Consider the following 24,024-nt stretch of genomic DNA (forward strand, 5'->3'; position numbering starts at 1 on the left):
CACGAGAAAAATGACTATTATACAAGGGCAAAAGCTATAAAAGGTGTAGGAAAAAAAACTGGAAAAGAAAGATAAGCTCCTGCCTGCTCCAAAAATAAAAAGAATAAGGAATTATCGGCAGGACTCTCTTCTGCCCAGGGAAGAGAAGCTGAGTTTGTAGCTATGTCTAAATCAGTGCCTACAAAGAGACCATCCAGTTTTTCTGGAGGAACCTAAGGGCTCAGAAAGCAAGGAACAAACAGACCAAAGGATTTAGGTACATGTGCATCATCAACTCTCTGGACAATAAATGGCAGATGTGGACACCCTGTATGCACAGGTGGGTTTCAGTTTGGAACTATTTGGAAGAAGACTTGATGGCTTAGAGGAAGGTGCCCAGAGTGAAATATCTGCATCATCCTATCACAAAACAAAGAAATTCCTCGCAGGGTGGAGGAATCAGGAAATGGGAAGCTTCTTTTGACTTGTGGACACACAGGCCATCTTTCTACAGAATAAGGTAGAACATTATCTAGAACCTCTCATTCCTTCTGGAAGAGATTCAAGATCTTCAGGAGGAGGATAAAATTTAGGTCTCTTGATTCCTTTGAGAGTAAAGAATATTAGAAATAGATACAATCCCTGGCTCTCTGTCAATATACTCACTCAAAAAAAACAGCACAAGCATGAGCACTAGTACAGAATGTACGTCGTATGTTTTGGCAAAGAAACCAAAGGACAACTCCCGAACTCTAAACAAACAATGTCTCTGAGGCAAGGTCTGGCTGGAAGGAAAAATGAAACCCTTTAACAGGCTGGGAGCTGGGAACAAAAGCTGCTTATGAACCTTGAGGAATTATAAAATTGCAGACCTTTCAGGCTAGCAAAGGATGGATAATGCTTTAAATTGCTCTAAAATGCAACGTATGACTGCACCATGTACAAATGGAAACCGGAGGCCTTTTTGGGTTCCTGATGGACATCAGACGGGAGTCAGACAAGTCTGAGTTGATATCAACTTTAAAACATTATGTTGAGCTCACTCAGTCACCTTTCCATCAAAGATAGCAAGAGTTTTGCAAATGGTTAAATGAGTAGCAAATCACTCCATGAGGTAAGTGCATCTCAGCGTTACTATACCTATTTTACAAACAGCTAAACAGACACCGAGTGGTTAAGTGATTTGCCCAAGGTCACACAATAAAAAACAAGCAGAATCAAGAACCGATCTCCAGGAATCCTGACTCCCCAGGCTTCTGCTATAATTATTACTCCTTCCCTTAAAGAACAATACTCGTCTGACAAATACTAAAGGCCAAATTTTGCCATTACATATGCATATACTCAACATGTACATGAAGGTAGAATTTATACCTAAAACGATAAAAATTTATATTGCAGTGAACCAACTCCCAAAGAATTGATCAAAGTAAAGAATTTGTGATGCCAAAGCAATAAAGCAAGATCTGAACAAAGAGGAACATTTCTGTGTGAGGGACAGTGGTTGGGAGTGTTCCTTATGGCACAAATTTAAAATTTTATGTAATTTAAAGACTACAGTGGCTTATAAATTCACATGCCATCTGCCTATTTTCATACCTCAACAGTGAATCTGTGAAAGAGATCGCATAATGGGAGAGCACAGTTTTGCATTTTAAATGAAAGAATACTCTATATGTGAACAAACACATCTATCAATTTGCCAGTACGTGTTTGTTTACTATATAGGTAATATGATGGAAACACAAATAAATGTAAGATGGATCTACATATACCTTCCAAAAAACAGACTGTCAACCACAACAGAAAAAATAATGACCCATGCAGAAAACTGGAAGAGTTACAGGATGAACAAGAAGGAATGAGTAGAGATAAGCAGCTTTTAGGGATGTCACAACATTATTTTCCGTCTGCCATGGTATCAAACACAATATGGCAATTTACCAATCTTGCTTCCTTTTCTGGTGTTTGAAATGTATTTTATTTTCTTAAAACAGTGTTTTTTAATTGGTGACACAATTAGCTAGGTAATCAACAGTTTAGCATCCTTAAGCAGCACCCCGTAATTCTACCTGCTTGCAGTTCCTCCTTTCACTTTCAAGCTTATGGCTGGTGTATACCTCAATGTTATCAGCTTATTGTCACAATAGGCATATCTTAGTGTTTGATAATCAGAGGTGGAATGATAAAAGAACCCTTCAGTACTAGGCTAGACAAGAAGGACCAGATCCAAAGCCCACTTACACCAATCGGTTGATTTTTATGTTACTGGATCAGGCACTAAATCAGAATCATATTGATCTTACTGATACTGATCTCTATATATTTAAGTAGATTCTAAAGAAAAAACAATTCTATTTTGCTCATTAACTTCAAATACCTGTCTTTGAGAATGTCCTAGATTTGCAGATTTTAAGTCCAGTAGGGACCATTATTATCATCTAGTCTGATTTCCTGCACAACACAGGCCATGGAATTCCACCTGAAAGCTCAGTAACTTGGCCCACATCTTTTGAAAATGTTTAGTTTTTTGACTATCTTTAGCTTAGCCAACATTGCATAAAATGTGCACTAAAGGAAAGTAAATTCCTAATATAGCTCTGACACCATTGTTTAATATTTTCCAGTTTGGAACTTCTTCCTTACAGGAAAAAATACACAGTTCACTCTAAGGCAATATTTCCACTAAAGTCAGGAGTAAGCACAGTCAATGGGAGTTTTGCCTGGGGAAAGGCTTCAGGATTTGAACCTATGTTCCTGAATAAACTCAGCAATCTAAATTAGAAATGTACCTGAAGAGCAACATTTGGATCCAAATTTTCCTGAAAATTTGGATCTGTAGTTCTGGTTCAGCCCACTCTATAGGTAGAGGCCAGAAAGGGTCAAAACGGGCAAATGCTGATCCTAAGCAGTGGTAAACAGTTGCTGAAAACCTCCTGGGACAATGACATTCAATAATAAATTATTTTTTCATGACATTAGACAGCCACATGGGAAACTCTATGATCCTAGTTGGCCGGCAAGTACTGCAACATCGTATGTGCATGCTTCATCTTCACAGTGCTTTACAGACATTAATTCCTCACAACAGCCCTGTGAGATCCCAGCTTGCATTTGCAAGTGCCTATTTGTGTGCATCCATGCATATTTCACATGGGTAATTTACGTGCCTCCGTTTGAAGACCTAGCCCAGAATGTCACGAGACTGCGTACCATGTAATATAATCAGAACAGCCGAAACTGGAGAATTACTGAGTTCTGCATTGGAATTCAAACTGTATGAAACACAACAGGAGAAAGACTTCCCAGAAGATTCGATCTGAGACTTTTTTTCAATGCTGTGCTTTCCCGTGTAAGGAATGAATGACAGAAATGCCACCTGCAGTCTCTGTAAGTTAATACTCTATGATCTCCAACAGACGAGAAAACAGCTAGTTCCATTCACACAGAGCTTCACAGACCACCAAGAGCCCGGGGTTTATTCTCCTTTGGATGAAAATCTCTGGAAACATCCTGTCCCATTTTGAGAAAATTCCATCATTTGAAAGGTAAATAATATTGTGACACCTCAGACAAGTTGGTTTAACAGGTAGCTTGTTACCTGGGCGAGTAAGAGCGTCTGAAAGTCTTGTGGGAAGGAGCAGTGGGGATGGAGTTAGGCTGAGAAAGGGGAGGGGGGTGCTTCGACAGCCCATCTGCACTCCAACCCCAGAAACGACTGCAGTGATCAGACAAGGGGGCAGGGGGAAGAGAGAAAACAGGAAAAAAGGGAGAAAAAAAGAAACTATAATCTGAGTGGTTTAGTGTTCTCATGCTTCCTGAGAAAGAAAGAAAGAAAGAAAGAAAGAAAGAAAGAAAGAAAGAAAGAAAGAAAGAAAGAAAGAAAGAAAGAAAGAAAGAAAGAAAGAAAGAAAGAAAGAAAGAAAGAAAGAAAGAAAGAAAGAAAGAAAGAAAGAAAGAAGTTTAACAGAAACAAAATGAGACAAGAATACTCCATCGGTCTCCTTCAGGTCATTGCTTTGGCCTTTAGTGTTGGTTTAGATGTTTATTGTTATTATTATTAATATAATTTAAACAGGCCAGCCCCTGCCTCTTTTATTTAATATATTTCAGACAATGGATGTAGCTTTTAAACACAATTCCTGAAATACTGTAAGTGAACTATGCTCTGTACATGTGCCTGGATTCAACCTTTGAGCAGATGTTTTTATACAATGGAATTTACCTGGAAAAGAGCAAGGGGAAGGAAGCCTGTTAAAGGGGTTTCAGAGTAACAGCCATGTTACTCTGTATTCGCAAAAAGAAAAGGAGTACTTGTGGCACCTTAGAGACTAACCAATTTATTTGTGTATGCATCCGATGAAGTGAGCTGTAGCTCACGAAAGCTTATGCTCAAATAAATTGGTTAGTCTCTAAGGTGCCACAAGTACTCCTTTTCTTTTTGTTAAAGGGGTTTGATTCTAATCAGATATCCACAGGTGTACTGTGTGGCTTGTAATATCTGGTTCTGTGTGCATGCACACAGCTGCATATAGTGAAATCCTGCAGTCTATACAGGCAAAATTCCCATTGACATCAGTGGGTGTTTAGTTTAAGAACTTCGGGACTTGGTCCTATGACAGTTCTTGAGCTACCCTACTTGTTTTATAATCAAGCAAAAGTGGACACAACTTCTGGGTCACAGGCTCAAACTGAACCCAGCTCAGCAATAAATGAAAAGCATTTCTTGACGGTTCTTGGTGTGGCATATACCACGAGTTTGTGGTCGCAATCCAGATACCAGAGGAAAATACTGAAAAGAATAATCACAATTGTCATCATTCTTGACAACCTCAGCAGATATATATATATAGGACTGAATCAGCCATGGAGACTCAACTGTCCTCTCACTCATACAGAGATCCCTCCAGGCCATAGTTGAGGTGAAACTGCAAAATTGCATGGGGAAAGCGCCTGATAAATCAGAGAGCTTTCTAGTTTGAAGGGTCAATCCAGCAGTCAGGATGATGGTACCGTTAAAGTAGCCTATTGAAGGAAGGGTAACCTTCTGGTTAGAATCTACTGTTCTCTCTTCTTGTGGGTAAACCTGCTCTAGGGTGACTGTGGTCCCAGAAATAGGAAGACCAGAACAATGAGCTGCTAGGCATGGGAGAAACAGGAAATGACTTTCTGAGACACTCCCTTTATACAGAGATTATCTTTGACACTCTGACTCATCACTGCAGGCTTGAATTTCCTCCTGGGGTAGGTAAGCCGGCCCTGTAGCCGGTGTTCCAGAACCTGTGCAGGTCAGATAGGGTACATCTACACATCAAAGAAAAACCCGCGGCTGGCCCATGCCAGTCAACTCAGGCTCACGGACTGAGGCTGTGGGGCTATTCATCGTGCAGACTTCCAGGCTCGGGCTGGAACCTGGGCTCTAGGACGCTGTGGGGTGGGAAGAAGAAAAGGAGTACTTGTGGCACCTTAGAGACTAACCAATTTATTTGAGCATGAGCTTTCGTGAGCTACAGCTCACAGGGCTCCAGCTCCAGCCTGGAAGTCTATACAGCAATGAAACAGCCCCGCAGCCTGCGGCCCGCGAGCCCAAGCGGACTGGCACAGGCCAGCCATGAATTTTTCTTTGCTGTGTAGACATATCTTCTGTCACTCTCCTTTCTACTGGGCCAATCCCTGGCTTAGACACTGAGTTTTAATTCAAATCATTCTGCATGTTTCTTTTGTGATATGTCTGCATAACGGCCATACAATGGTAAGATAAGAGCAACAGGTTTATTTTTATTTTATTTTTTTAAAACAACCCACTTTCAACTGGACACTGATTAAACTAGAGCCAATATTCAATGAGCATGTCAAATGCCTGAGAGCAGGAACAAATTGCTTGGGTCAAGGCAGAATGAGTAATTAGAAGCACTAACTTGCATCTTTGACATACAGGTCTCTGATTTTGTAGTATCCCCTTTAAACCACCCCTTCTCCAAATTTGCTAAAAAACCTATTCCTGGCAAGCAGGTTGGATTGTCTGCCTCTCTGTCTATCAGTTTATTCTCATCTTACATGTGTTTCCAGATTACTGTTCTTGAGCTGTTGGGAGTATTCAGTGTGCCACTTTGTTTCTATTAAGTTTGAGTTCATTGTATCTAAAAAGGTCACATTCATGTATAAATAAGTGAAAGATGCTACAAGACTGGAAACAGATACAAGTCAGAAATCTTTCTAGTGCACAAAACAGCAGTGCCATTCGAAAACCCATTTGAAGAGCAGTGTCAGGACATTCATTCATTAGCCAGGAATCAAGCAACAGGTGTTACAGAAATGCAGTAGCTTGCAAGAATGTTGCTTTACCAAAAAAAAAAAATTACGACCATTAAATTCCATATCTCGAATCTCACCTACCTGTAAGACGCATTGCTGGATAATACAAGCTCATTCTTACTGTATAACTTCGGTTACTCTGTTAAGATCATTTCAATTCTTCCCCTCACCTAACGCTGAAGTTGTGAAAACGTCTTTTTGCAAAGGAAACACACTGAGGCTTAGTCTATATTACAAACTTATGTCAATATAACTACGTTGCTCAGGGTGAAGAAAATCCACATGCCTGAGCGATGCAGTTATACTGACCAAACTCCTGGTGTAGGCAGCACTAGTCAATGGTAGGGCTTCTCTCATTGACATAGCTACTGCCTCTTGGGGAGGTGGATACCCACGCTGACAGGAGAAGTTCTCCTGTAGGCGCAGGTAGCATCTTCACTAAGCACTACAGGTAGCGCTGTATAGGTAGACAAGCCCTACATTTCTTGTATTTCCAAATTCTCACAATTTTACAGTAGGACAGACATCGAAATCCACTGTAACTAAATACAATTCCCTTTCATTTTGATTTTTTTGTTGTTGAATTATTTCCTGTGCAGATTATTTTTCTAGGGTGGAATTTGGTATTTTCATACTGTAAGTATTCTAAATACGATACTGCATTTAATCAACACTTAACATTGTAAACAAATCAACTTGAGCACATGCTATACAAATGGTGGGCTAAATTCTCCCATCATTTATACTCATGCACCCCGACTTAACTTTATGGGCTTTTGGGTTGCAAGTTGGGACAGAATTTGACCCATTCATTTAATCTTATTCCCTCAACATAATTAAGGAACTCCACAGGCAAATTTAAAATCAGCATGCAACATCTTGGCTGATAAAAGATCATTTCCAAATTGGAGTGGTACTCTCTATACTGGGTAATTAGAGCCCCAATACTCCTTTTTATTACAGTACATTATTTATTAAATCTCAAAAGCCATTCCTCATTCAATACAATGGCAAACCATTCATTTCAGGGTCACATTTGATTCACTCAGGAGTTGTTCTTTCTTCATGTTCATACATGTGCTTTCTCTCTAGTTTCCACATTTTGATTGTTTCTTACATTACTCAAAAATATTTTTTTAAACTAAAAACCATAGAAAGCAAGAAAAAAAAATCCCCAAACTGATACAAATAGGAAAGCAGCTCACTAATGCAGTAGATATTCTCTAGAGAATCTGAAGCAGAACTGGCTGGATTTAATGAAATCAAGAGCAAAAGCCAGAAGCATTTTGTAAGCAAAGTATCTTCCAAACAGAAAGGGGTATTTGCACACTCAGTTTTGCCTGGTTCAAAATGTTAGCTGTTGGTATCAGCAAAATTTAGCGCAGTCATAATTTTACAGCTCAATCCAAATGGCCTGAACGTGAAGAGAATCACAGAATTTAATTGCGAAGGCAACAATATGAGAAATGGCAAAAGCCAGTAATTTCATGCAAGAACAAGGGCTTGCACACTGTATCCATATATAGGGCCATTGGTTTCAGTGGAGCCAAGCAGAGTCAGCTGAGGACCTGGACCACAGAACATAAGCATTAGGGGCAAGATCTCCAGATCGGGGCATAGCAGTTGTGCTCACTGAAACCTAAGTGCCTCCATAGGAACCACATGGTATCAAGTATCAAGGGGTAGCCATGTTAGTCTGTATCCACAAAAATAACAAGGAGTCCGGTGGCACCTTAAAGACTAACAGATTTATTTGGGCATAAGCTTTTGTGGGTAAAAAAACCACTTCAGATGCATCTCCTTGTTGTTTTCAAAGGAACCACAGTTATCCAATTGGCATATGTAAATGGGATTGCTAGCCCCTTGGATGTACATATGCCTAGAAATCTACATTTTCAGGTCAAATCCAAATGTAATTTTCAAAATCAAAGCAGCTGGTAGGAATTGAGGCTAATATTTCAAGTAGTTGCACTTAAGCTGCGAATGCGAAATATGGAGCGATGCAGACACACGCAGGTGAATGGAACAGCGGGTGAAGCAATGGCAAACTGCATATGTAACTGAGGTGCAATCCTTTGAAAACGTAAACCTTACCCTTTAGAGACAAACAGGTTTTTAAACTACAGGGATGTGTGGGAATAGTGGAAATCCTTCTCTTTGAATATTTTCTACCCAAATGGCTAAAACTTTTTTATTGAAAAACTTTGCCAAATTTCAAATCAAAGGACAGTTTTAATCTTCTAAAATTTAGAGGTTATATCAGAGACACAATGATAACTATACCAGTGCCATTCATGCTGGTATAATGAGTCATAATCACTTTCCATAATCTGTTAGCACTTTTTCCAAAACTTTTTTTTTTAAATAAGTAGCAAATGTACCCTTCCAGCTACAGCTAAAATCACTCTTGTTCTACAGATTTTAAAATGGCTTCTAAGGCAGTTCCTTTTTCCAATTCTCATTTAAATGTTGGTCTTGGATAGCTAAATAAAATGAGGAAATTAAGCACGATTATTTTAAAATGAATCAAAGTTCTTACTCCGTGTTTCCAGGATCTATATGAAAATTTGAAGGAATTACTGTTCCAAAGGAAAAGGTCTCCAGAATTCTACATAGTGACAGGAACTGCTTCCTGATACAGAAGTGTGTCTTCCAAAATCATATGTGCTTTCTAGCTGTACCTAGAGAACATGGTAGATGAAAAAATGTCTACAGATACTGAACTTGAAACCCAGGGAAATGGACATTTTGAGGCACTGGAAATAGTGTAGCACCATTTCTATAAAATCATATAAGAGGATCTGAAATTAGGAGAGGTAACAAGGCAAGTACCAACAGATGCAAACAAAAAGACAAACTAAATGGCAATAAATGAAGTGGTGAATATCGGCTGTTTTATAAAGACCAAAAACAAGAGAGACATATCAAAATGTCATGGATTTAAAACTAGCTGCTGCATGCAAGTACTACCAATGACTTTGCATTTTGAACCATATAGACACAGAGATCTTTGCCTATAATTTCCCATGCCAGCCATTCAAAATCTTAACATCCCAGCAAGGAGAAGAGGAAGCACTGCTATTGGGATCGTCTGTCTGAAGTGAAATCCTAGTACTTTTATTAGTGAAAATTCCCTGTTAAAAAACACTTCCCATCCTTAACCCCACGGTTGATGATTCAATCTAGTCCTGCAAGCTCTAAGGCTGGCTTTGTAGGGAAGATGATTTAGGGATGTGAAAATGTGTTTGGATACTCTGAAACTTTTGGCCTTCGGAGTATGCATTTTCTCGAGACGTTGCTTGGATCTGGATCGCAAAACTAGCCTGGTACCTGTAAGATTAACTCGTCACATGACTCCTGTCATAAGGGGACTCAGCAACAGAAGGACTTCTTGTGACAACACTTATGGGAACCAAAAACGTGCCCAGCCTAGCATCAGGATGTGTGAAGCAAAAAAATGGAGAATTACAACACACCATTCTGTTTGAATCTATATCTCCTCTGCTCTAATATCCTTCTGGGATCTGGTAGCAAAAACCCTGGAGCATGCTATAGGATAAGGCCAGTTGTGGTTATATCTCCATGGAGACACTTAATAGCACAGCAACAGGTTACAATGGCTTTGACTTCAGTACATTATGAATTAACACTGTTCCCCTCTTGCACTTTTCAAGTTTTTATACACAGAGCCTAGCAGCAACATTCATGGTCTTCCATGGCTGAGCACCCTCCTTCAAACCCCCTCCCCATCTTGCCTCCTTCTCAACTGCCTGACTCCATCAGCACAATACTGGACTTCCAGAATTCAGTCTTTCTTAATGGAATCACATCCTTCTAGACAACGTACCATATAGCCAGGCATACTGTTCAAGCAGCAAGCGCTGTCCTAGTAGAGATGGGTTCAAACCAAAATCCTGAACCTAAACACACCAACTCTTTGAGGGTGTTTGAAAACCAAACTAGGACCCAGATTCAAATAGTGCGGTTTGAACCTATCTCTAGCTATTAGACTGAACTTTGAACACAGATGTGTGATTCTGTGGAGGGGATGGTTGTGAAGGAAAATGCACCGTTTTAAGTACATATTAAGACTTATGTTCCAGTTCCACTATCACATACATAAAAGTCAAATACTCACCATGTATTATTATGCTTTGTGTATGCATTTGTCAAACTCTGTTGAATTAAACAAATCTACCATATAATATTCTTGGTTTTAATCATCTTATTTGAAGAGTCACATTTTAGAGATGCACATGTAATACTGAAACTCTTGAAGACGCTGTAAGTACTTTAATTAAACTGCTGCATTACCTTGGAGACAGTCCACCATGGGAACAGTTGGTAGGGGAAGTTAAGGGGCTGGTCCTGCTGCTAGAATGCCGTGAAGGTGTCCGACCAATAGTATTGCTAGGAGAACCCTAATACAGAAGCAGGAAAAAGAGGATTAGGGAAATGTTAGTATACACAACAGATGGAGACAAAAATAAAATGGGCCCAAATTCTGCTTTCATTTACACTAAGCAAACTTGATGGGTGAAAATCAGGACACGATTAGTCCCATTCCGATTTTAGTTTGTGCTATTACGCTCTGTGTTATCTACAATAAAGGATTTCAATAAGATTAAGTGATGGTGTAAACAAAAGCAGAGTCATTTACACCATTGCAACATGCGTAAAAAATGTTTCCATTCTGATTGGGTAGCATTATACACACAAGGTGCAAGGCACTAGAGAACACCACCAAGAGCACAGAGGTGTGCAGCGCCTTTTCCCTGTGGGTCTGATCCTGCAGTTCTTGCTCAGGCAAGACTCCCACTGCACATAATAGATGTGCAAAGACTGCAGGACTTGACGCTATCTGAATTACACAGGATTTCCGTACAAATAAGTTGTTACAGTCAAGAGGAATTGCAGCAGAAACTATTCTGATAAATGCTGAACTGAGGAAAAAAAAGAATTTTGAGATTTACCAAACAATTCCCTCCTTTTTCTTTCAATAGAATAAAACTATTTAAAGGCTTCATGTAGAATCAAAGTAGTGGAGCACGGTTAGAGATGGAAAAGACCTACTGGATCAAAGTTCTAGTTCCCTGATGGAGAACGTAAGATATTAAACGGATTTCAATGGCAGTGCTGAGCACAGAGAGTTTGCAGGATCAGGCCCTTGATCTTAGCTAAAAGCTCAAGATAAATACTTCCAGTGGGATTTTCAAAAGCAGCTCAGTAACTTAGGAGCACAAGTCCCGTTGACTTTCATATGCTCCTAAGTCACTTAGTCTCTGCGCTGGCTGCACATAGATCAAACCTGAACAGAGCTGGCAGAGTTGTTTTACTGGTCACTTCAACAAAATGTCAAACAGACATTTCATTTCCAAGAGAAAGTGAACTTCATTAAATCTATTGTGGCATTATGCTACTAGTAGGACTACAGGCATGCTACTGAACATCTGAAACAGCTGTTCCTCAGTGAATTGTTGTCTTCTGCAACTCTCCTCTTTTCTATGGACATTAGCTGCATAAGCATCTCACCACACTAGTGTTACTGGAGTTCTTGAGGTGGTTGTGTAGGAGCTTGGTAGCACCATCTTGGAATGTTTTTGGCAAGGCACCAAGTAACATTGTAAACTCAGGAGTGTTCAGTTCAAACAGTGAAATCAGGACTATTTGTGCTGCCTAGAAAGAAGACAAAAAGGTAAAAGCATCCATCAGTTTATCTCTTCTAAGAGTTAGAATAGTTTGCATTCTAGAAAGGATCCTTGCAGTAAATGTTACAGATTTTTCATTTAAACAGAAAATTACCATATGAGACAGACACATTTCTAACACACAGCAAGGAAGCACTGTTGAAACTAATCCTTTAGCAGTTAACGCTTACAATGTATTTTTACATGGACACTATTTATTTTTGAGGCTTACAGAGCTGCTCGTAGTTACAGTAATAAAGCCTTACAGTTCCTTCCTGCCCTGCAGCGTGTTTCCATTGACCACCACCAAGTTGCTGCTAGAAACAAAAGAAACCAAAAACAAAACAGAGACTTCTTTCAAAAGAGAGTAATTGTAAGACTCCAAGACTGTAGCTTCTTACATTAGTGTGAAAGGGACTAATGCTCTCTCCACCCAAGGGATCCACAAATCTGATGCATCAGATAGAGAACCCCTGCTTTGTCCTTCACATATTAACCTTAACTCCTGATGCCCTGTATTGCAGCTACCAGCCTTAAGAGCAAGGATGACCAGCCAGGGCCCCTTCAAAGCCTAACAATGACAGAGAGAGAGAGGAATCCTCTTCCCCCTATTGGGTGTAGCATGCTGCATCTGCAGCTCCCTCACAGTCAACAGGTGAAATTCTGGCCCCATTGAAGCCAATGGGAATTTTGCCATTAGCTTCAATGGGGCCAGGGTTTCACCCCATGTGCCTAAGAAGTCTAGAAGAATAATTTCCAAGAGAAAGTGAACTTCATTAAATCCAGGTGGAAATGGAGAAGGCTGGGCAGAAATGGCTTTTAATGGGAATGTGTACAGTGTAAATAATTGCTAACAACCCGCAGAAGAACTGCACGGGCAAATTACACAGTCACATGATTCTCACTGATATGGCCTAGGACTGTACAACCAGCACAAAATGCTCCAATTCTTCTTTCTCTTCCCTTGCTCGCTTTAGGGAAGTGTGAAGTGGTCTTAAAATTACTGATTCAGAACCGCAGCAGCAAACAACGAAAAAGAAGCTGCAGTAATGAAAGACCTCTAAAAAGAGCTCAGCGGCAGCAGGAGGTTCTCCAGCCTGTTATTAGCTGTACGCGACTAACCTCCAAAGTATTTATCTGGATAAAGGGCAGTAGTTTAGGCGCACAAGCCAGATTACATGTGCTTTGATGCACAAAACTGCACACAGACTCCGCAATCGCAGACATTTGGTTTAGAAGCTTTCTGGAATCTCCTTAGACTTCCTAAAAATGAAGAACATCTTTAAAGGAGTTTAAACAAACTAACTCATGTATTCCATTACTTTGATGGTAACTGCACTTTCCATTGCTTCAGCTGATTCAAAACAGAGGACATCATTTTTAGGAAATTAAGTATTTTAAAAGTTGCAATAATTAAGTGTATTCAGTTTCTTATGAAGTGGAATCCATTGGTAGAAAAGGAACGTGGGTACACAAAAACCCTTCCTTAGCTAAACAGAATGAAAATACTCCACTGTTTCAGGGTGAAAACTATCATTCTAATTTTACTTACCACTCCATTCATTACTCTTAGAACTTAATAAGGCCCTGCATTAAAAGAAGCACTTTTCATCTGTAGATCTCAAAATGATTTTTAAAGGTGGGGAAGCAGCAGCATCTCCATTTGACAGATGAAGAAACTGTGGCACGGAGAGTTGAACGGACTTTCCCAGGATTGCACAGCAAGTCTCCGGCAAAGCCAATGAACAAAGGTCTCCAGCTTTCAGTTCCATGTGCTAAGTAAAGAGCATGCTGGCTCCTGAAAAAATTCCCATTCACTTCAACAGAAGCATGGCCTGCAGTTAATTACTTGAAACTAAGAGTCCCAGGGTATGGAAGGAGGGGGGAAATTATTTTCCCTTCGTACTTTCCTCTCTGAAAATCCTAACTCCAGACTCTTCCTCCTCTAACTTTCAATCAACTGTGCCAGGGAGTCTCCTTATCCTGTACCCAGTGGGGGACACATTTTGTTGTCTGTCCTGGTACTTGGACCTTTAATTTTCATCAACATATTTTCTGAAATGAAAACATTACTGCAAACAAAAGACCCCAAAACAGAATAGACAGCACACTGAATTGAATGAAATGATAATCATGAGAAAATACACATCCATTCATGAAATCATGCATACCCCCGGATTATTAATTTGGTGGTTAGGAAATCTACACGCAGTCACTAGTGCAACTTGACAAGCAAACCTTACCTTCAGTGAGACTTGAAAAAAAGAGGGGACTCGAGCAACATTCGCAAGATAAGAACCTTTTTAAAAATAATTTGAAGTGGATTTTCAATGCCTTATCCTGCAGTCCTAACTCGGGCAAAGCACCAGCTGAAATTAATGGGTGTTTTGCCTGAGTTAGGGCCACAAGACCAAATCTATCAACATTGTCTCTCAATGTCTGTTAAGCTACACTTGGAATGTGCTGCTCTGTGGACTTCTCTCATCACATACCTCTTTCCATGGTAAGTTTATTTCCTACATAAATTGGGCCTGCTCCTGCCATCATTCAGTGCCTGGAACATCCACGGACGTCAATGGGAATTTCAGGAGGTAAGCAGGAAGCTACTCAAAGGCTGGGTCCAAATTTAGGGCCAGACTGTGCCTGGACCTTGGACAGGTGCACAAGGCATGGGAAGGATGCAAGAAGCCTTCCCATCCCTTATATCCCTAGTGCACGGGCTAGGCACAACAGCAGTCCTTGAGCTCTCCTGTGTACAGAGAATGCTCTCTCATAATGCCCCAGGGGCAGGAAGAAGTTGAAGCCATAGCAGAAGGGAGTGCAAACTTCTATGTGTGATGCGACAGGCACCTTCCCCTTGTTCTCTACAATGCTCCAAGATGCATCATGCTTCTCTGAGGCACAATCTCTATTAGAGCTCCACCAGGGGCAGTGTGGCTTTGCTTCTTCCCAACATGGACCACTGCCTCATAGGCACAATTTGACTCTAATGCAGCAGTTCTGAGGACCCTTGTGTGCTGCAGACAAGTCCTGCTCCCAAGGTCATTGGAAATTTGCCATTGGCTCCTTCCCTTTTGCATTTACTATGGCCTACGTCAGGGGTTGGCAATCTTGGGCACGCGGCCCATCAGAGTAATCCGCTGGCAGGCCGTGAGACATTTTGTTTACGTTGACTGTCCACAGGCATGGCCCCCCGCAGCTCCCAATGGCCGCAGTTCACCATTCCCGGCCAATGGGAGCTGCGGAAAAGACCTCCAGTATTAGGTACGCAAATGTCTATTTGGTAGTTTTCTGCCAAATGGACATCTAACCAAGGGTAGCATTTGGCCCAGGAAATATGTACTTTTATGTGGCACAAAAAAATGCATTAGAATGATGCACCCTATTTCTGAGGTGTGATACAACTAATAAGTACTTCTTTCAAAATATAAACTACTACCAGTAAATGGTGGTTCAGTAAAGGCACTGAGACAGTACTATGGCTCAGTGGTTTTTATTTCAACCTTGTCCTGGGAGAGGCAGCTCTTTTTAAACAATACTCACCAACAACCTAGGTTCCCTCTATGCTGAGCGACCGCGCAGCTGCCTATTAAGCCCCACGCAGGGACTCATGGCTGAGGCGGGGAGAGAGGCTTCTCCCTCAGCATGGACCTGTTGCGGCGGGGAAAGGTGCCCCTCCCCCAGCCTCAACATGGACCTGCCCCAGACTTGCCGTGTCCGGGGGGAGGAGCCCCTCCCTTGGCCCAGCCCAGGCCCGCTGGAGGTGCTGTAGCCGGGGAGAGGCGCCTCTCCCCCTGCCCTGAGCTGCTGCGGCGAGAGAGGGCTGGGAGGGGTCCTCTCTCCCCAACTCAGCCCTAGGGAAGCCTGTACCACAAACCCCTCATCCCCGGCCCCACTCCAGACCCCGCACCCCAAACCCCTCATCCCCACCCCAGAGCCTGCACCCCCCCGATCCCCAATCCTCTGCCACAGCCCTGAGCCCCCTCATGCAACCCCCTCATCCCCAGCCCCACCCCAGAGCCTTCACACCTAGCTGGAGCCCTCACCCCCTGCATCCGACCCTCTGCCCCAGCCCTAAGCCCCCTCCCACGCTATGAGCCCCTTGGCCCCACCCCACCACATGAGTTTTGTTACGTGCACCAAGATGAAGGTGATGTGTCACATATCACCTCCATATTGGTGCACATAACAAAATTCATTCCACACATGGAAGTAAAAAAATAGAGGAAACACTGCCCACAACTATTTTTAACTGTACTAGTTTGTTTGTTTTTTGCAGGACTAAACTGCAATGCAAACTAGGGTTCTGTCTCTTTAGCTAGGATTTTCTGTCCAAGATTCAAAAGACAATGTTCTGTCCATGTTCCAGCCAAGCCAGTGGCACAGCTCACATTGACTTCATCAGCAGCAGGGTCCAAGCAGGCCTAAAGTTGGATCTATTCAGTGCTAAAAGTTTTACTGTCACAGCACGTCCTGATTCAACCTATTGGAGCCTTCCAGTTGGACTGTGGGTGAAATTTTCCTCTTAGATTTAAAGGGGACAGAAGCAGCACTCCTAAAGCTTTCTGGTAATCAGATATATACTAGCTTGAAAACATATATCAAAATGAGTGTGTTTTCATTTATATTTAACTACTGTAATCGTAGAGGCCAATTTTTCAAAAGTGACCAGCGATTTTTGAGCTTTCAGTTTTTGGGTGCCCAACTTAAGATGCCTTAAAGGGGCAGATTTTCAAAGGGGTGCCCTTATAAGGTGTCTCAAGTTGAGCTCCCAAATCATATTACTTTTGAAACTCTTGGACCTAATCACTAACCACTGGACAGTCATCATAATAGTCAACAAACACACAGACAAACAGATTAATTCTGTACTTGCTTCACAAGCATTGCCCATGCAACACTCATGCTGAGGATAGGAAAGAGGGTATGTTATATGAATCTTCTCTCGCCTATGGGCCTCCGGATTCTGACATTGCATCAGCATTGTGCGAACTCAGCACATCTCCTGTCAGGGCCAGATAATCTAGATATTAGGAATCATCTCTTAATGGGCCAAATTCTCTGCTGGTTTAAACAGGAACAACACCCATGAAGACAGTGCCTGCTTATATTAGTGGGGGATCCGACTCCACGTCGGGATGTTGGATCATAGAATCATAGAATATCAGGGTTGGAAGGGACCTCAGGAGGTCATCTAGTACAACCCCCTGCTCAAAGCAGGACCTAATTCCCAACTAAATCATCCCAGCCTGGGCTTTGTCAAGCCTGACTTTAAAAACCTCTAAGGAAGGAGATTCCACCACCTCCCTAGGTAACCTATTCCAGATCACTCAATAGGAATGTGTTACTTCCATCACTCCCTCAATAATTATACCCTTACATGTTCCATAAGCTTTTGGCTGCTCACAAAGTGCATTGACTTCTGCAAAGGCTTTGCTATCCAACAGCATCATATGACATGAATATTTAATATTCAACGTCCCATTTTACACTAAGAGGAATTGGTTGGTTGGCGAGCCAGATTCACTAAATTCCTATGTCCCTTACAATCTAGTTGAAATATACAAAATCACTTTGAAACCAGGCTTGGCAACCTTCAGGTTACAAGAAATGTCACGATCACATGGGAGAATGAATTCATTTTAGGAAGGGAGTAGAATCAGTGTCCTGAGCTTAACATGAGTGGCTTGAAAAGTCTATCCAGCCAGCTCATATAGAAAATTGCAGTTAGTCTGATCCCCAGTAACCATATCAGACCCTTAGAGCGGTCAGCAGCCAAGTTAGGCTGCTCTAACTTATGCTGGGGACTAGCCTGACCACAGTCTGCCCAGGACAAGGGAAGTGAAAACTCCACCTTTGTGCCCTCTCTCCTGAGCTGTGCACTTCTCAACCACAGCCAGCAACCTGGGCCAGACTTATCCCAGCTATAACTTTTAGACAATAATTTTAGTAGAAAGACACACTAAAACCAAACTATTATTTCACATACACACACACACATATATAAATGAGGCATCGCTTTTTCAGGCATTCAGTTAATGTCTCTTTACACAGCTAGACTGTATTAGAAATCTAAACTGCAAACAGAAAGTGTATTTTGTGATTAGTGTACATCTGTACAGTGTAGTCTACCTGTTTACATTTCTCTTCCAAGTTTCCTTCACCAGGCCCTGAGGAGGCTGCAGTTGTTCTAGCTGGCAAATCCTCACCTACCCAACTATGCATGGTCTGGGTTCAACAAACAGGAAATGTGTTATTATTTGATAAGGAAGCACAAGATTTTCAACAACTAGCATCTAAATGTAATATATATTCCAGCTTCTGGCATGAGATGCATCTTCAGTACAGGTTGCTTTCCTAATTTGGGATTAATAAAAAAACATATTAATATTTGAATCAACCAGCAGGAAGATTCTAGTCAATGAGATCACTGGTTTTATATCTAATTTGCCTTAGATCTCTAGTTAATTTTTCCCAAATCCTTCTGTTATAATAACCCTTAGCATTCACCTATGAAGATGAAAAGCCCTGCATATGTTCAGACATTAACGAATTAAACCCTGCAGCCACCATTTGTTAAGTGTGATTATTATTCTTACAGACAGCAAAACCAATAGACAGAGATTTAGGTGATATGGTTCAAGTTCAGTGTCAGTTTAGTACTTGAGAATTCCTGACTCTGAGTCTTGTGATGAGTTTACTAGCCCAGTGCTCTTTGCAAATGCATCTTACAGTGTGCACCAGGCTTTGGGAATGGCTATGAGTTCTACACTCCCACTGCACATTGTTTTATTCTTAATTTTGTTAGAAATGATAAAATTGTGTGTGCGTTTCTCTTTTCACCCCCAAGTGTAAGACAAGTGTGTAGATTTCCATTTTAAAACCAGCATAAGATATATGGACGCAGGAAACTCTGTCTACTGTTATAGACTTAAATAGCTTAATTTGTACGGAATTATACTCTACCAGTGATCATGCAGAATCCACATGAGGTATTAGGCTACAGCAGTTTTGCATTAGGCTGTTTGCACTAGCAAGTATATGTGGATAAAGCCATGTTGGTATCAGATCCACATCAGAGAAGGCTGTTGCATTACCTGTCTCACTCACTTCCAACTGGAATGGTTTGCAGGCCTTAATTGAGACTCACTGAAATGGGATTTTGGGCAGGTGATTTAGCATTACTGGGGTATTGTTACCCCATACCCCTTGGCCAAACTGAGCCACACTTGTTTTCCCAAGTATGTTGACTTTTGAATCTGAAGGCTACAAAAACAGTTAGATTGGCGAAGAACTCCAAAGAATCAAAGTTAAGCACTTCAGTTCACAACCCACTCAAGTCTCTTGACTAGCTAGCGCTTACGGATCAGACTGTACAATGTTCCCAAAGACTTCAATTACGTTACTCTGTTTATACCCACAATCTGCAAAGTAAAAACTACATTTTACACAAATCTACATATATTCAGATGTAAATATACACACATACACACACAGACCACATCCAGATTATATATAGTGAACATTGATATATACTGATATTATATATACACATCATATACTTGTATGTGTGTGTGTGTGAATAGTTATATATCTATCATGCGTAAGTGTGTATTCACACACCCACAGATACAAACATGATGCCTGCATTAACAATTTCTTCCTGTCTCAGAGAGCAGTCACCCAGTATACCAGCTCTAAATTGTAAAATACTTTATTTAACCTAAATACCACCCTGTATAAAAAACAACTGTTTGTTGTATAAAACTGCTTTCAAGCCAAGGGATCCCAAAGCACCATGAAAATCCATAATGATCATTTTAAGGAAATGATTTACCCTAGGGACTGTGCTATCCAAGAAGCCCTAAAATTTTCATCTGTGAGCCTATGAATGTTAGAAAATCGGTTTCTTACAGAGCATACAATAAAAATATTTGGACTCACACAGCAATCCGACCTCAAATTTGAAACAAACAGAAAATGACCACCACATATTTGGAAACAAGACTGAGTACACTGAGATCTTTATTTTCTAACAATATTAAAGGAAATCAAGTAAAGAAATACCCATTTTGAGATTTTTATTATAGATTTTCTCCTTCAGTTGCTTGTAAGCATAGGGATAATGTTGAAGTCATTTAAAATGGTTCGTCTTTGCACTCGTACACCTTGACTTCTTTAAAAGACCTGCATTACAAGGTGGACCTCAGTGGTACAGCCACAGTACCATTTTAGTCCCCATACAGGTCTTGATGGAATCCCAAAACCTGATTCTCCATTGCTGGACTCTTTGTATAGCCAATGACACATGGATGGGGTGGGTCTCGGAACATTACCAAACCAGAGCTCTCAGGTCATTTACACAGTGTTTGCATTTTACACAGGTGTAAAGGTCTGCACAAGCTGCAAGGCAATAAAGAATCAGACCCAAAAACTGAACTAGAGCTCCAAGGAGAACAGGTCTTAGGGTCCGTTCTGGCAAAGTGCAGAAGTCCATGGCAGTTTGAGGGTGCTTCATACGTCAGTGCCTTTATAGTAATTCATAGCACTAACACGCAACTCTAGATTCTAATATAGTTCAGGAAACTGCAAAGGGAATGCACAGCCCCCAAATAACACAAGGACAAAATACGGGTGCATAAATTGCCTCTCCTTGCAAAAAAATGTGCATGTGTACCAATTGTGTGTATACATCCTGCATTTGCACACAAAACACAAGTACCTGCACACACACAGGAACTGCCAAAATCATGCAGGCACAATGTTAGTACCCAAAGGCGAACATCTGACATTTGGTGCTAGCACAACAGTGTGAAGTGGTCATATTTGTTTAGCACCAACAACGTGCATCTGTGGTAGCTTCTTGGAAATCCGATTTGAACGCTCAAAGCAGCATTAAAAAAAAAAGCAGCCTTTTATTCTTAAAAATCAGACAATATTCTTTATCCTGTTGCTCAGTAACATGTTCAGGGTGCAGGCCACAATTACAGTTCATTAAAAGCCTTCCGAGACTACTTTTCAGCAGAGTTTTTAATTAAGTCACAGCAGTGCTCCATGCAGGCCAGGCACCAGATATACTGCACTTCAGTGGATTTTTGCCAGCCCAGTAATGTCTCAAACACAGTCAGAGCAGCACCGTGCAAGCTCCAGGAGCGATTTTGCAGCTTTCGTCCTTTAGCATTGCTACAAAGGAGTCCGTTTGCATTTTTGTAGCAAAGTTTGTTCTTCTGGCCATTGCACAGGTCCTTATATAGCCTACATATTTACTCCCATTTTAAACAGAGTGTTACAGTAAGAGCTGTATTTTAACCAAACTCTTTTCTTCAGGTGTCCACTACTATCTCTTCTTTCAAAGTGACAATACCTGTATCTGTTAATATACTGCTTCCTACACCTTAATCTTTAATGGATGACCTCTGTGCACTTCCTTGAGTATTTGCTGGTTTGATATCTTTCTTCTGGATTTATCCTTTTCTCCTGGTATAACTTAGAAATGGTTTCCTCTTGTTGCAAAAAAGCCTTCCACTTGTTTTCAACATCATATATGACTTTTCATAAAATGGACTCATGTTAGATCTGAGACCTGTGCTCTCCCCCTTGGTCATTCCAAGTGCCTAAGAGAATCTTGAATGGGTTTCTGGATTTAATCCATCTCAAAAACTATTTTGGCTTCCAACTTGTTTTAGTTCATATGCACTGGTGAGTGAAATCTACACCAGCGATGGACCAACATTAAACAATTAATATAAGAGATTGATGAAGGCTCTACATTGAGGAGAATCTCATCTTGGTGTGAGTTCAAGTGATACCACGCAGTCGTTTGTGCTTTTCCACTCTTTTTGCAATGGCTCTGTCATCTCAGTTGAGTCCCATTCTTCTGGGGTCTCCACATAGATTAGCTAGGTTGTACCTGGGGGCCAGTGGAGTTCCATGAATGCAGTTGGAGACACTTTGCCCAAAGCTCAGTTTAAAACCAGAGCAGTTGAAAAAGTAGTGTTCCAAGTTCTCAGACACACAAGTAGGAGACGGAATGGTACTGCGTGACACAAGGATGCCACAATTCAAGGCTTGTACAATAAACCACCTCGATAATCACATTCTATCAGCAGAAATACCCTAGAGACATGTCAGGTAACTGGAAGATTTTCTTCTTTCCTGTGAAGGCAATGGACCGAATCATGGTCCAACTGAAGTTACTGGGAGTTTTATCACGGACATCAAGGCGATCAAGATTTTACTTAGCAGGACAGCAGGCAAAGTGTCACGTAAAGCACTGGCCTGTCACCTGGGGGAACTGGTTCTTGTTCAACCTACACAAAAGCGTGTTTTAAATGCCAAGGTCAATCTGTTTTTGCATACTTTGCAATTGTTCTTCATGGTGTGGGACAACCCCACATTCTGAACTAAACATCTCTGTCCCATGCAAGCCTTCAATACAAGGCTTCTTTACACGTAAAGTTTACCAGAATGCAGCAGAACTGATGAGTAAGGCTACGTTTTAGTCACGGGTATTTTTAGTAAAAGTCATAGACAGGTCACGAGCAGTAAACAAAAATTCAGAGCCTGTGACCTGTCCCGACTAAAACTTGGGGGGAGGGGCATCTGGGGGCGGCCTGGGGGTGCCACAGGTACTCGGGGTGTGGGGGTGGTTTACTGCCTGGGGGGTGCCACGGGTGCTCGGGGGTTGGCAGGGCTGGGGCAGGTTCCCTACCTGGCTCCTGGGAAGCGCCAACATCCAGCTCCTAACTCCATGGGCTGCCTCCGCTCTGCCCCAAGCCCTGGTTTTGCAGCTCCCATTGGCTGGGAACTGTGGCCAATTGGGGCTGTGGGGGCAGTACCTGCGGGCGGAGGCAGCCTGTGGAACTAGGAGCTGAGGGAGGGGAGTTCCTGTCGCCCTTCTGGGGAGCCCCCCCAGGTAAGCACTGCCCCACACCCCAACCCTGAGCCCTCCACACCCAAACTACTGCTGCTGGGTGGTGGGGAGGCCGCGACTGGACCAGCAGCCAGGGCTGCTCAAGCTGCTCAGGCGGCTCCCAGGCACACAGCTCCACACAGGCTGCTGCAGAAGTCAGAGAGGTCCTAGAAAGTCACGAAATCCATGACTTCCGTGACAAACACAGAGCCTTACTGAGAGTTATATACCTAGGGTCAAAATGCCTATCTGCAACCAGTGGTGTAACTGCAGAATTGGATCTGACCCTGGAAATTACAGAACAATTCACTTCATTGTACTTAGAATATTTTCCCACATAGGGCCTGATCCTGAAATACAAATTCAATGGGAGATCTGCCTGAGTAAGGACTACATGGTAACTCCCCATGAAATATCAGTAATTACATGCTAATTCATGCTAATGTATTGATAACTGCAATTTACCCACATTAACACTATTTGCATTGCAATTTTGTGTCACTTTTCCTGAATGGTGATAACAACATCCAGATCTTAAATAGCACTTTGTCATCAGTAGCTCTTTACAAAGTGCTTTACAAAGGAGTTCAGAATCATTATTCCCATTTCACAGATGAGAAACTGAGGCACAAAGAGATGTATGACTTGCCCAAGGTCAGGCAGCAGACTAGCAGCAGCCCCCTGTCTTCTGAGGCCCTGTCCAACGCTCCATCTACAACCTCACACTGCTTCTGAATAGTATCACCCAAGCAATGAACTTTAGTGAAACTGACAGTAATTTACATGCTTACATTACAGCTATAGTTTGCCCTCAGATACCCACGCACAATTCCATTGCATCTGAGAACAAAATCTGATCCATGCACCACAAAACCTGCTTTACACAGAGAGCATGATCTGTGATGCGGAGGATAGTTTTTGTTCTGCACACACTAAATTGCCTTTCACCCCTTTTTCGTATGGTTTCTAGCAAGTTACTCCTAGCTCATATGCAGCAGAGTAAATACTCTCTTGTGTTAACAGTCTTTAAAAGCAGGGGAAATATTTACCCCTTAACACTCTGGATATCATTGCAGTTCCCCCTGTTTTAAAAATTAAGCTTAACATGCACAATTTACTGACATAGTCAAT

At 41.6% G+C, this 24,024-nt stretch overlaps 1 protein-coding gene across 1 annotated transcript in view; it reads right to left on the bottom strand.

Moving 5' to 3' along the window:
* Positions 1-24,024, bottom strand: part of CLASP1 (cytoplasmic linker associated protein 1) — a 266,679-nt gene that overhangs the window by 24,751 nt on the left and 217,904 nt on the right. The window contains exons 31-32 of the mRNA XM_084643407.1: positions 11,827-11,970; positions 10,609-10,715 (exon numbers count right to left, since the gene is read on the bottom strand). Of these exons, the coding sequence (XP_084499533.1) occupies positions 10,609-10,715; positions 11,827-11,970 (251 nt within the window). The remainder of the gene's footprint in view (positions 1-10,608; positions 10,716-11,826; positions 11,971-24,024) is intronic.

Source organism: Lepidochelys olivacea (genome assembly GCF_965140295.1).
Source record: "Lepidochelys olivacea isolate rLepOli2 genome assembly, chromosome: 11".
In the NCBI taxonomy this organism is placed as follows: Eukaryota; Metazoa; Chordata; order Testudines; family Cheloniidae; genus Lepidochelys; species Lepidochelys olivacea.